This window comes from Choloepus didactylus, chromosome 2 (genome assembly GCF_015220235.1).
Source record: "Choloepus didactylus isolate mChoDid1 chromosome 2, mChoDid1.pri, whole genome shotgun sequence".
Lineage (NCBI taxonomy): Eukaryota > Metazoa > Chordata > Mammalia > Pilosa > Megalonychidae > Choloepus > Choloepus didactylus.
In genome coordinates, this window is record NC_051308.1 from 242,025,587 (window position 1) to 242,039,409 (window position 13,823).

Genomic DNA, 13,823 nt, shown 5'->3' on the forward strand with positions numbered 1-13,823 from the left:
GAGGATATTAAACCAAATAAAAGTGGCAGTTTCTCAGGACAGGTATACTCTACCTCAACAACAGGACAAGAAAAAGTCTGATTTTTATTTCTAATGTGGGCATATACAGAGGTCAAGAATTCCCAAACACACTTTTCTGATTTTCTAAGGTCTCTCCTGTTATCTTATACCAATAAATTCTATTTTTATTTTAAAGTAATTGCTAGTTTTCTTTCTAAGTACATTCTTGATAACACTAAGGTGGACAGAAGACTTTTCTGGTAATAAGTTATTGCTATTTTATAGAGGGTGGAATTCAGTGGAATGGTAGATAAGCTATAAAAGCAATTTAAAAAAACAATTATATTTACCACCTCCAAGCAAAATCATTTCTGACTGTTCTGCAGAGTTGATATAATCTCTTCAAAGAGAAGATGCTCTTTCAGAAGAAAAGCTTTTATCATTTTATCATCAATACTAAAAAGAATTATAATGTTTGAAACTTTGTTTATCTGCCTAATTTATTTATTAAATACACCAAGTCCAGCTTGGTCCTAGCCATGGTATTTACAAGTGACAGTGACAAAGAGTATATTTCCAAAACTATTAAATTTTAACAGGTACATTTAGAATACATTGCTATATTCAAAATTAGATCCAAGTATTAATTTGGTTTTTAATTTTATGATTAAATACACCAGGGATTATTAAATTTTAGTATAATTTGGATCATATTACAGTACAGAATTGTGCATCGCTATAAGTCCCTACTTTGGACATGCATACTTAATAAATGGCTTTTTAAAAATTGAAACATGCTATATTCTGTGTTCAATTTTTAAACATGCAATATCTATACTAACAGCCCTTTGGCTGGAAAAATGCAAGGCATGCACTGATGCCAAATTTACTTCCAGACATGCAACATCTGTACTGGTGCAGACTTTTTTGCTGAATTTATGCAAAATATGCACGCTACTTCAAATACCACATTTACTTCTGCACTAGTACAGAACTTTATTCACAAATATGCAACAGTGACTTCAGCACTGATAAGATTTCTAGAATTTGATGAATTCCAAACTCACAATCTAATAGCATAAACACAAAGATAACCATTGACAAATTTTCTAGAGTGAACAGGATTACTTTAAAAAACTATCATTCACTGACTTCATCACTGAGATGAACTAAAAAGAAGAGAGTGAATTATAAACCAGAAATGTTTTACGCAGTTTCATATCAAAGAATCCATAATCAGCTTGTCAGGGCTGGGGTAACTTAAACATTTTTGATTTAGTTAAAATGGTCACATTTGTTTTTGCAGTTTTCTCTGCTGTTTAAGAATGAATTAAAAAGTCATAAGATTTTAAAGTTACCATGTAAATACTCTGCTATGAAATGAGTGATAGCCTCACATACCACTAAGTTAAGGAGAGATCACGTCCATACACAGAGATAGATTAAGACTGTCCACACAGGAAAAAGAACATTCCAATTTTCAGATATATTTTCTAAGCTTTCATAATTCCTGAGCTAAAGTGGAGAATTTAGTTCTTAGTTTTATGATGAAGTTACCCCTATACTGGCATTATAAATGACACAAATGACTGAAATGGCATAGGGATTTTTACAGAAAGCAATTAAGGAGAAATTTGGCAAAAGGGGGGAAAATAGTCAGAAAATATTATGCTCCAATAGCTACACTATGTTACTTAATACTCACTACCTTATTTAGTCCTCACACTACCATCATTATCTCCAGTTTGTAAATGTAGAAACTGAGATTTAGGAGTTAAAGAACCGGTCTCAAATTAGATAATAAATGGCAGAACAGGGATTTGAACTCAGGTTTGTTTGACTTCAAAACCTGTAGTTTTGCAACTCCATTCCACTGCTTCTAATAATAACATCTCTCAGGATTACACACATTTTTAAAAAATCTTATTTTATTGGCTTCTCCAAAAGGCTTCACAGAAAACATGCATTTGGAAAATATCCATGGTATGAGATGACTATGTTATGGAAAACTGATGACAATTATATTTTCTCATTTCCAAGGTATCACCTTTATAGGATACTATGTTGACTTTATGAGTCTTGGAGAAAATAAATACTTATCATTTTAAGACAGATTTAGAAGGCTCAAACATCTGAAAAGAATGTGCCTAAGTATCAAGGAAATGGAAGATTTTTAGCCTCATTTTCTAATTTGCGATTTGCAGACCATGTTGATGTTGACTTACCTCTGAGAGTTTACATGAGATTGAGAGAATTTTACAGTCTACTCCACTGAAATCATAAACGGAGTTTTCTGTTATCTGAGGGTAGATTATTATGATGAGATAGACAGGAGTGCTTATTTTTTTGTTTTGTTTTAAAGCAAATGTCAATTAGATAAAATGTTTTGATGCTATATTGTCTCCAAACAATGAAATAAGTTAGAACACCATCTAATGCTAGAATTTTTAACAAATGCTAAGAATTGAGGTTTCAGATAGTTAACAGAAATTTGTTGCTGCCTTGTTATCAGTCAAGGAAATGAGCCACTGCTAAAAAGCATATATTAAATAAAATTAATCTTTACACAGTGAACATTTAACGTTGTTAATTATCTTTGGGGAGTCTCCTTCCTTATTTGTATTTCCAAAATTTGCTAAAATGAGTACCTGCTTCTTTTGTAATAATTTCTGTTTACCATGCTTTAAAAAAAAATGAAGCTTGTAAGTCATTTTTGTTATCTGTCACTAGTACCATATCTTACAAATGTGAGTTCATGTGGCATAAAAACAAATGAAAAATTCAGTGGAGAAAAAAAATTCAATTAAACCAGCTACTTTGTATTGCATAGGCCAGAAACAAAATCAATTGATAAAACTGGTTTCACTGACATTACCTGTGTTATAAGCATCAATTTCAGTAAACAAACTTGGTAAATACAGAACAAAATTTTTGAAATTGGAATTGTACTTGAAAATCCAGTGCCTATGGTCATCTTATTATATAGAACTTAGCACACAGGTGCTCAAAAAACTTCTGTTGAGGTATGTTACACATACTAAGCTAAGAGTTTTTGAGCTTTTGGTCTTAAGGAACTGAAAAATGGACATAATATGACAAATGTCCGGATTATCTAAAATGCAAACCATTATAACTGCATTTTCTTCTGAATTCCATTACAGAAGACAGGCAAAGCAGATTCCCTTGAGATTATAAAGATGATAAATACAGGATGCAAACTATAGCTCCTATAGGTTCAAGGCTACTGACAAAACAAGGAGAGCTGCAAAAACCACATTTCTGAACCTCACATCAGTGACCCAGATGTGAGTTACTTATTTTAATAAGTAAATGGCAACTGAATAAGACAAGTAAGACTAAACTTCATAAGCTTTTTGGCCATAGGATACAAATAAGACTCATATTCCTAGCTTGGAGTTGAAGTAATTAGGATAGCAAGACTTTGACCTGTGACCATTCAACTATTAAAATCACAAACAATCCCAGGATCTCCCCAAGCATTCTAGGTTGAAAATGATCACCACTTTGGGATACTGTTGCAGTCTCTACCAAAAAAACAAAAATAAAAAACATGTTGCATCACAATGTACGAAGTGATGTAGTAAAGCAACAGCACCGAAAGCCAGCAAAAGCCCACAGGGTTTAGTTCATCAGACGTCCAATGACAACTTATGAATAAATGAAGTAGGCCTGTTTTGGAAACTTGTAGCAAACAATGGCTCCATGGTAAAGCAGAAGGCAAAGCTGCTTCATTACATCTACTCGGTAATGCTCAGCCAGAGAAATGTTTCATGAGTCAGTGGATTTCAGCAGGTGTATTCTTGCAATGCTGGACGTCAAAAATATACAGGGCAGCCAGATGTGGCTTTCTAATTAGTTACCTGTTGCTCTGAGAGCTGCAATAGCTTGTGGGGAATTTAGGAAAAGAGAGATCTTGCCATTTTCCAGAAATCTCATTTGGATTGCAAAACAAAAAAGACAGAGAGGCCCAATAAGAATGACACAGAGCATGTTGTCTGCAATTCAACACACACCACTGTGTTCCAAAAATATTCACGTCCTAAAAGAGGCAAGTGAGACAGAATTACTCTGGAGATTTAGATTACATCCACGATGACACATTCCACAGTCACTTCTTACTCCTTGGTGAATATACTGGGCCAGGTGGAAACTTCATCTCATGTCAAACTTCACTAAAGAAGTGTGATATCACCATTGACCTAGAACATTGCTGACTTTCTCAATTAAATTGTAGCCTTTCACACCTTGTTGGAGAACTGTCCCTTGGATAAAGTGTATATAACAAAGTAAAATGTGTAAGCATAACCTTCCAGACTTGGCAGCAGACCACTGGAGATATTTCACAGGGCTGCCCACAACAGTGCTGAAGTCACTACTTACCAAAACGACTGGCAGCTCCTGGCAAAGTCAAGTGTTTGTCAAACCTAGAGACAACTCTGTTTTAAAATTTGTGACTGAAAGGGTCACTTCTTTTTCCTCCAGTTAAGGTTCTTTTATTCCAATAGGATAGCTGCACCCACCTGAACACAGGTAACTAAGCCAGAAATTTGTAAGAAGTAGGTCATAATAGCTGTAGTGACTGTCATACTTCATGAAGCCCTATCCCAGAATATATCACCACGTTTAGGGAAAGAAGGAATTTGTCTAGGAGTTGCCTGTCAGAGTGGTCTCTCTTTTCTCTCAAAACACTCTAAAACCCACAAAAAAAGAAATGTCTTGAAAGGGGAAGTAGAAAAACATTTTCTGTCTAGAAAAGGAGAGGTAGTGTTCTAAATTTTTAGGCCAACTAAGTCTCAATACCTTGAGGATGTCTGTTGTGTATTTCTAACTATTTCCTACTTCTTTTACAATAAGACGTTTCTTGCTTTTTCTTTTATAAGACTGAGTAACATTGTTAGATATACCCAAAATACAACCAGTAAATAATATTTTCAGCATGTATACTCTAATAAGGGTTCTTCAACCTTAAAATCCTCCTCAGCAATTTGCTGAAGTTGTGTAACACCTAAATAAACTGAAATAATTAAAGCTGTTATTTAAATATCTGTGAATAATGAAAGTTCTTCAAATATACACAATTACTGTGTGCAAGATAAATGACTATGATAGCATCAAGAACAGTAACTCCACTTTCATTTATTGGATGAATTAGTTGCTAAGCCTGGAAAAATTTTACCCTGGGTAAAAATGAACTTGACTCAATGAAGACTACTTGGTGCTTTTTGTTAAGTCTTCCCCAACTGAAAACTAAAGATTTCAAGACACAAATGGTATTTTCTGATTGCTAAGCTGCTGGAAGTAGCTTAATGCGCCTTAATTCTCATGATGACTCCTTTTTAAATGTCCTTTTGCTTACTAACCTAGGAATGTGGGTCAATAATATTATTTCATAAACATTCTACCATAAAACTGAATTCTTTAAATTTTCAAATATTATTTTTCAATGTATAAACTTTAAATGTCTTAAATATGGTACTACTAATTTCATAATTAGTAAAATAAATATAGACATTATTTTCTTTGATATAAATTTCATAAATATAAATCCAACCCAGAGAATGCTCTGCCTCCCAAGAGTAATTTCTACTTAGGGTCTATGGAGGGAGTGCTATCACGACTTCCCTGATGGAAGAAAGAGGCAGAGAAGACCTTACTGGTAATTGACAGAGACCATATAAGAGCTAATCCTCAATTCATACAGTTGGATAAATGTCACCACACTAGGAGGAACCTGAAAGCTTCCCAGCTCTTATCTCTCCAACTCCCTGAAGACCGCAAGGCATAAGGGATGTTATGAAATTCCAACTTTTCATGCATGAGTAGGTGTTTTAGAAGTTCACAACAGAATGCAGCAGGCACTAAAGAAATTAAGTTAGGGACTCAGGTTGGCATTGAATAGCGCCTTTTGAAAATTTACTCTTAAAAATGATCATTAACATACCAGAAACTAACAAGCTTCAAAAGTGCATAAGCAACCACTTTCACTAAAATGTTGGTTCCTCACAGCAGGCTATATTAATTGCATTTAACATGCAAGATACTATCACTTCTACTTTGGTAATTGACTAGTGCATGCATCTATTATCTTGGAGGCTTTTCAAATGGAAAGAAATAGTATCTATGTTTGCAGAAGGTGAGAGGGAGCAGAAGAGAGATTTTCTCTTACATTTCAAGCATAGACATCTCTGAGGCAGCTCTACTGTATGAAACCTGAAATATTCCAATTGTAAACAACAGCCTTATTCTAGAGAGGATTAACTTGTCAAATTTATAAATATGAATTTAGCTGCTTTTTCTTTTTTTTTCAAAACAAATTTCTCCTTCAGCAACTATCCATCATTTTAAATAAGTGAGTCTTTTAAATCTTTTATAAGGAGAACACTAACAGATACAGATAATTGCTGGTCAGTTCTAAATTCTTTCTGGCAATATAAAAGCTAAGACTCGTGATTCATTTATCAAAGAAAAATCTACGTGATAGCATTTTTTTCCCCCTGAAACAGATTTAACCTAAACAGTTTATACAATAAAGGTAATTTATTTTGAAAACGTCATTTAATAAGGTCTTTATTTAGGAAGAACTTATAAAAACTCACTACTCCTATTATCTAAGTCAGCAAACTGCAGCCCGTGGGCCAAATCTGGCCCAATGCCTATTTGTGTAAATAAAGTTTTATTAGAACACAGCCAGGACCATTCATTTATATATTGGCCATGGCTACTTTCACTCTCTCTGCAATGGCAAGAGTTGAGCAGCTGGGGCAGAGAATGTATGGCCCACAAAGCCTAAAATATTTTTAATCTGACCTTTTAAGAAAAAAGTTGCTGACCCTTGACTTAAAATATAATCAGTAAATATAAGCATCAATATAAATCTAGTTAGATAGATATAAATAATATTCCAGAAACATGAACAATTTTTAAGATATTCTGAATAATGATCTCAGAAATCTTAAAGACGACTTGATAAAATACCATTGTAAGTTTAAAAAGAGGGGTTGTTGAATGCATTTGAGTTAATACAAAGAACCCCCAGGTTATATTTAAATTCATCTCCTCTTAGACTATGCACAGGAAAAAAAAAGTTGTCAAGTTTATCTAAATTCAAGTCTGATTTTGGTGAATTATATTCCTGGCTGTAAAAAAAAAGTTTTCTGGTGCTAAATCTTTTATTACTTAAGCCATACTATATTCACATGTGGCAGAGACCTTTGTCTTTTGAGCATACTTACAAATCAGCATAATTTTCTAAAATCTCAGGAACACTAACAGTTTCTATTGAATACCTATTCATCATATTCTCTTTAAAATAAATTCTATTGAGATGCCTACTATTAATTTCAGTATAGAAGACACACACTCAGGACACTTTCCACTGTATTTTCTTTATTCAGCCTTGCCATTAAATGCTGGAAGTCTAATTCACTGTTTTATAATAAGTGCCTGGGTTTGTTCTGAAAGGGAAGCTTTGTGCACTGACTTACCTCAAAGCACCAGGGAACAGAGATTTAGAAAATGAAACTATAGAAACAGGGTAATGGGGAAACAGTAATTCTGAACAGGAAATATATATATAAAAGCCCAGTACCAGCTTGACCAGCTAGTGAGCCTTCTTGCTTTAGAAATTCTGACAAAGCAGTAGTTGAGAAAAGCTCTTGTGGAAGATTTTAAAAATCATAAACAACTACTTCCTTAATATCTTCTTATAGGGCAGCCTTATTCAGATTTTAAACTTGCAACATCAGCCTTTTTTTTTTTTTTTAAATACTGAAGGCTTGTTCCACCAAGTTGTAGGCATGTCCTGTGGAGGGGTTCAGGAGGCCCTTCCCTTTCACTTACTCATGCATTTGTACATCTACTGTATGTGACTGTTTTCCTGTTGTATGAAACAGCAGTGTTAGTAGTTAGGGTTAGTTTTTACTTTATCTTATTTCATTCAAAATGGATGTGAAACTTACTGGCATACCTAGGCTGCAGCCCCATGCAAGCAAGCAAAAAGCAAAATATTGAAAATGGAAGATAAAGATAAACTGGCTAGCAGGCAGCTAAACTCACCCTTTTGTACAGCCTATGGTCCACCAGGGGGCTTTAGACAGTAAAACAATACCAAAGAGCTATTAGCATGAGTGTCACAGCAGAGACCTTATAAATAGCTTTATTTCAACCAAAAAGAATATCAAGTGGTGCCTTTTGTGGAAAGAAAGGAAAGAAGAGTGGTGGTGGGGTGTGTGAAATGAGCAGGTGGGAAATTCACCAATTCATATTTTAAGTTTAAAAATGCTAGAGTCACATGACTTAGGAAAATCTTCAGAAATGAGACCTGTCTTTTGATTCCCAAAGGTGAAGTCACTATCTACCTACCTTTTTGAGGAGGTGTCACAAGAGGTTTTCTATTTTAATACAGATTTTAATGCCTCTAAGGGACAATAAACAAGACAGTTTCTCCTAAAGTAATATTAAAAAACCCAGAAGGGAAACAGGGCAATACACTTTCTAAGGAAAACACGATTTTAAAACAAATTTCTGGGGAACGATTTGGACAGATTTTTAGGATTTCTTCAAATTCCTTAATTGAATATATAGGCGTGGAGAATGAATACTGATCTTATACAGACAGTATGCAAAGGTTATTAAAATTTGTCCGCACACTTTTCTAACATCTGAACTTTAAGAGGGCAAGTAAGGAAAAGAACCAATGTGGTCTTTATCTCCAAACAATGAACAGAAACTTGGAGTCCCTAATCTGATGTTCTCTTCATAACAAACCTTGTTTGCCTTCTTATGAAAGTTATTACTAGTTAAAATATGAACCTAAGGTAAAATCTTCATGAAATTCTTCCCTAATTGTTTACAAAAAGATAACTTTAAGAGCAACACGAGTGAAAGGATTCCTTTGTTCAGCCTCCTTCTGGCAGTAGCCCTTTATACATTAGCTTTTGTTTAAACCTCTTACCCTCTCCACTCACCCAACATGAACACAGGGCGTGGTTTTGGAAAAAAAAAAAAATGAGGATGGGACTTGATGTGATTTTGCTCATAATCACTAAGGCAGTTACTACACATATTTTAAAAGTATAGGACAATTTAACTTGTGAACTTTCCAGTTTGTTTGGAGCGTCCTAGAGAAGAGCAATCTGTCGGGAATGTTTTAACTGCAGTCTCGTGGAGTAAGAGGCGCCGTGTGATTGTGCTCACAATGGCCAAAGCCTGTAAGTTTCAGAGCTGGATGTCTTCCTGGGCTTTTCATTTTGCAGGTCGGAAAGGAAAAGGGAAGAAGGGAGCTTGAGCACGGGTGAGAAGTTAAGGGCCTACCTTGCTGTTTTGGCCAAAGAAGAAACTCAACTTGTCTATCTGATGGTAAGCACTCTAGTGCTAAGTAAAAGGTATGAGAGGGTAATAAAGAAATGAGAGTGGCTTCGGTGAAGCTTTAGAATTCCTCTCAGTCCTCCACAGCCTCGCCCTTTATTTGGATGTGCATTTCCTGACAGGACCGCTCATTTCATCGTGTGGGTAACGGCATCTCATTCGTGGTTAGCTATCCTGGGGGGTGGGGGGGTGGATCCCCAACCCCTGCAGGGTGGAGAGCAGATTAGTTGCTGAGGCGTGTGGTAAGTATGCCTTAGTTCCTTTCACAGCATTCTAACTAAGGATCCTAAAGGAACATCTTTTTAAAAGTTTGTATGGTTGCTATTGAAGTGGCTGTGCTCGGTTCCTTCTGCAGTCAGAAAAATGGAGTCTTCTGTTAAGTTAAGCAAAAGTATCCATTTAAACCCTATTAAGTCTCAAAGGCAAAATGTTTGCAAAGTTAGCAAACAGAGACTTCTGGGAGTGAGAAAAACTGAAGTAAAATGAAACCTCTGAGGGGTCAAATTAAATCTGAAAATCAGGGCTTTTGGTACAATTAAATAGAAAGAGAAAATAAGACATGACAGCGCTTCTTCAAAGTGGTCCTAAGAACTGCACAGCTCCTGACATGCAGGGAAACGACAAAGCACAAGGAAGGCCATCAAAAGGCAGCTCTGAGGGCCGGTACAGATGGCGTCAGCCTGCAACAGGAACCTGAAGACGACAAAACTCTTTTCACCAGCCCCACACACCTAAGTAAAGAAACTAGTCTCCATAAAAAAAGCTCCCAACGTGAGGCAACACAGAGAAACTCTTCTAGCTTGGCTCCGATCTCCACGGAACGCTAGGGTCATGGGACCCCTTTTCCTGCTAATTGAAAGTGTGTCCATCATCCAGATGTCTTTCTTTTCCTGCATAGTTTCAATCTAGTAATTGCTCCAGTTCTCGTCACAGACTGGCTTCAATGGTAATTTAAGAGAGCATGTTAAGCTATGCCATATCCAGCAGAGGGGACCAGCTCCCCAGTGGAAACCCTACATCCAAAACTTCGATGAAGTAGTGGTCTCCTCTCCTTGAGAATAGAAGTTTCCTTTATTTCTGTTTGCATGCACATTAGCCTAGTAAGGTTCAGGGCGGAGAACATGCTACAATGTGGCAGATAAACCACAGGTGAAAGAGAAACCTGGAATTAAAAGTTGGTCCATCAAAGTTGTCCTTACACCCACATTAAAACAGAATAAACCCTGCCATGAACCTCCACTGTTGAATGTGTACAGCGCAGCCAGAGTTACAGTGGTAGCAGCCTCACCCCTCCTTAAAGAGTTCTATTATCCTATTGTAACTTGGGACATTCACCCTGGTTATTTGCTGGGGAGATCAGCTTTATGTGAGTGTCAAACACACATTAAGAAGACTTGGGTTGTTTTATTGCTCTTGATGCATACAATGTATAGAGGAGGATTAATGTACCTGTGGCGACAGCGGCGTAAAAACCTCATTATTTTTCGAGCAGCTTGGTCCTGCTTTTTGGTTAGCAAACTGCTCCTGGAAAAGCAGAGTATTATTGTCACAAGAAGGTACTGTGAGGCCTAATATGCAAAAGTCGAAAACAGATCAACAGTGATAGAGGACTTTTCGTTAAGTAGTTCAAAACCGGTAAATCCAATAGCACAAGCATATGCTGCTTTAGAGTCTTGCGTGTGGACACTGCTGGGAGGGAAGGAAGGAAGGGGGTGTGCACTTTCACCTATTTTAAGGGAGACAATCTGGAGATCAAAAATAAGATGTTATTTAAATGCTCCTTCATGACTTTTTAATAGGCTCATTTTGTTAAAAATGGTATTTACTTCTGGCATTAGACAGGCTTTCTTAGTTTAGAAGTTGATTCTCCTGAGTTTGATACTCTGTTTGGGGTATTACTATCTAAATTTCTTTTTACTTTGCTAAAAGTTTTCATTACATTCTCTAAAATGGAATAGCTTAACCCTGATTATTCTTCTAAGGTCCTCCATGTTGTAACTGTACAATTTAGACTTTTTGAGTAGAAAGGTTGGTCCCACCCAATTCTGTTATAAGTTGAAACTGGATGGAGACATCAAAACAATCACAGGAGGGAGACAGAGGAGAGAGAAGGAACTAAATAGACAAAAATAGACTGAGAGCATAGGCATAACTCAACAAAGTCACAGCACTAGAATGTTCTGAAAATAACTGCAAAATGCTTTAGGCCCTACACAGACCCTAATATTAGCGCAGGGCAATTCTTTTAAATAAATCAGAGTTCTCTTCCCTAGATTATCTCTACCCCCACGAAATCTTCTCAACCCACCTGAGCTTCTGTTGTACAATTACAGCTGTCCGGCGAGCCTGCCGTCTTTTGCCACATTTCTTATAGCTCCGGTAATACTTCTGGATCAGCACAGCAGCACGCCGGCTCTGCTGAAATTTTTTTTGTTCATAGTAACTTCTGAATTTGCTCTGGATAAGGATGGCAGCCTGTGTCATCTTTTTATAAAGTGCATACTGCAGGGGAAAACAAGAATAAGCAAAAGAGTAACAAGGGAGCCACACAAGTTTCTGTGTCCTTGGCGTGTACTGGTAGGAAACGAGAGGCTGCTTTCCCCTTTCCTATCACAGTCCCTCTTTGGGGTTGAATCACTAACGAGGCAAATGAGGAAATCATTTCACCTACCTCTGCAAAGTACAAACTATTAATTTAAGGTTTGCCTTCAGACAATGTGTTACTTTACATGTGCTTTTTTCCCAAATCTCAAAATATTTTACCCTAAATACCCTTCTTGGAAAAAAAAATTAATAGCAATAAGTTTAGACATAAATGAATCTTAAAGCCACATTTAGAAAGTACAAATGTAAATGTTTATTTTAAGATCAATATTTACCATCCAATTTTGAAACCATTTTAAGCAATCTTTTTATGCCTCCCAACTCCTATTAGGCACAAATCTACTCAGTGGTCAGCATCTGATTTCTAGCTAGCTATCCCATGTGACAAATCTCTGACTGAGTGTCAAGGTCCCAAATACAAGGCTTATCATGAAACGCTGACACCTTTAAGCCATTTTAACCTGCAAAAGAGGAACACTCATCAGTGGTGAAGTGATGAAACTGGGAAGGCTGTCACAGAGCCGGGGGCTGCTCGGGAGCCCATGCCAGCAGCCCCCCACCCAGCCTGCCAAAGAGCTAGAAAAGCAAGTGATGAGGGAGCAGAGCGTGAGTTCTCTTCAATGCTAGACTCTGGGCACTACAAATACAGAGCTCACCGTGTTTTAATAATGCTAAGCGGAGCAAGAAGTCACAGTGAAGCCCTTTTCTTATAGGAAGGCAACTTACCGTTGTAAGGAAAAATATTCCTCAGAAAATCCCTAGGCCAAAGTGCATCTGGATACATGAGGTGGAATGAGGGAAGGAAACTGAGTTCTCAGGACATCTAAGGAACAAGACCCTGATACAAGAACTTTCTTTAACCTTATCTGACCTGCTTTATATTTTCACCTGGACAGAAGTCCTTTGAGACAAGAGCACTGACTGCATCCTGCGGCACTTTGGTGACGCTCATCACCTTGGCCTGCACACAGTACCTCCAGAGCCTACCGGGCCACGTGACAGATGTCAACAAATAAGCAAGCTGACCCAGCAGCTCCCTGGACTGACAGGAATTGGTCTGGATGGATTCTTGAGATGGACACTCGCCAAGAAAATGTCTAGTTATTATTAATGCCAAAACCCACTCCACCTGAACAACCACATGGCCCCCAGAGGACAGACGTCCTGTGGTCAGCTGCCTGGCAGGGGAAGCAGGATTATCTTGTGAACGTGCCACACCTTGGCGGCCTCTTCCCTGAGTGGGTAATGGGTGTGGCGTTTGTGACTCGGGTGGAATGGTTTGTGAGAGGACTTGCGTTTATCATTACCTTCAAGGCTATCCATGTCAGCTTGGGGGAGAAACAGAAAATACAAGATTAATGTTAGATTGCTGAGTATAATGAAATTAAAAAACAGAAGCAACAAAATTCCCAACCAAAAAGAAAAATAATAGTCAACCTGGCTACATTACCTTTTCCAAAAAATCATGTCTTTTGTTTTCCTAGTTGTAGACAATACTTTGGGGAGGAGATTAAAAAAACACAACTCACATTTGGGGATAAATATCTGCTGCAATAACAGACATCAGTCTCTGATTTTGCATATCACTTGGGCTAACATACAGCCTGCTCACCAAATAGAAACCTGTGGAGTTCCCGTCATAAAGCTATGGGTACTGCGGTGTCAGCGTTTACACAATAAACCTTCGTTTTCTGGGATCATGAACTCAACTGGCTATGAGCTTGAGATTTTACCCACTTTCTTAATAGGACTTAATCCTAGAGAAACTTTAGAAAACGGCAACCCATATCAGAAAACAAAGCAAGTCACAGACCAATACAAGAGAACATAAT

At 37.1% G+C, this 13,823-nt stretch overlaps 1 protein-coding gene across 7 annotated transcripts in view; it reads right to left on the reverse strand.

The window, feature by feature from the left end:
- Window positions 1–13,823, reverse strand: part of CAMTA1 (calmodulin binding transcription activator 1) — a 955,716-nt gene that overhangs the window by 4,203 nt on the left and 937,690 nt on the right. For 6 of the 7 annotated variants that reach the window (XM_037828625.1, XM_037828627.1, XM_037828623.1 and 3 more), the window contains 5 exons: window positions 13,299–13,319; window positions 11,696–11,889; window positions 10,837–10,911; window positions 8,077–8,107; window positions 3,882–4,060 (listed from right to left, as the gene is read on the reverse strand). In XM_037828625.1, coding sequence (XP_037684553.1) covers window positions 3,882–4,060; window positions 8,077–8,107; window positions 10,837–10,911; window positions 11,696–11,889; window positions 13,299–13,319 — 500 coding nt within the window. The remainder of the gene's footprint in view (window positions 1–3,881; window positions 4,061–8,076; window positions 8,108–10,836; window positions 10,912–11,695; window positions 11,890–13,298; window positions 13,320–13,823) is intronic. The other variant, XM_037828624.1, reaches the window with a different exon arrangement.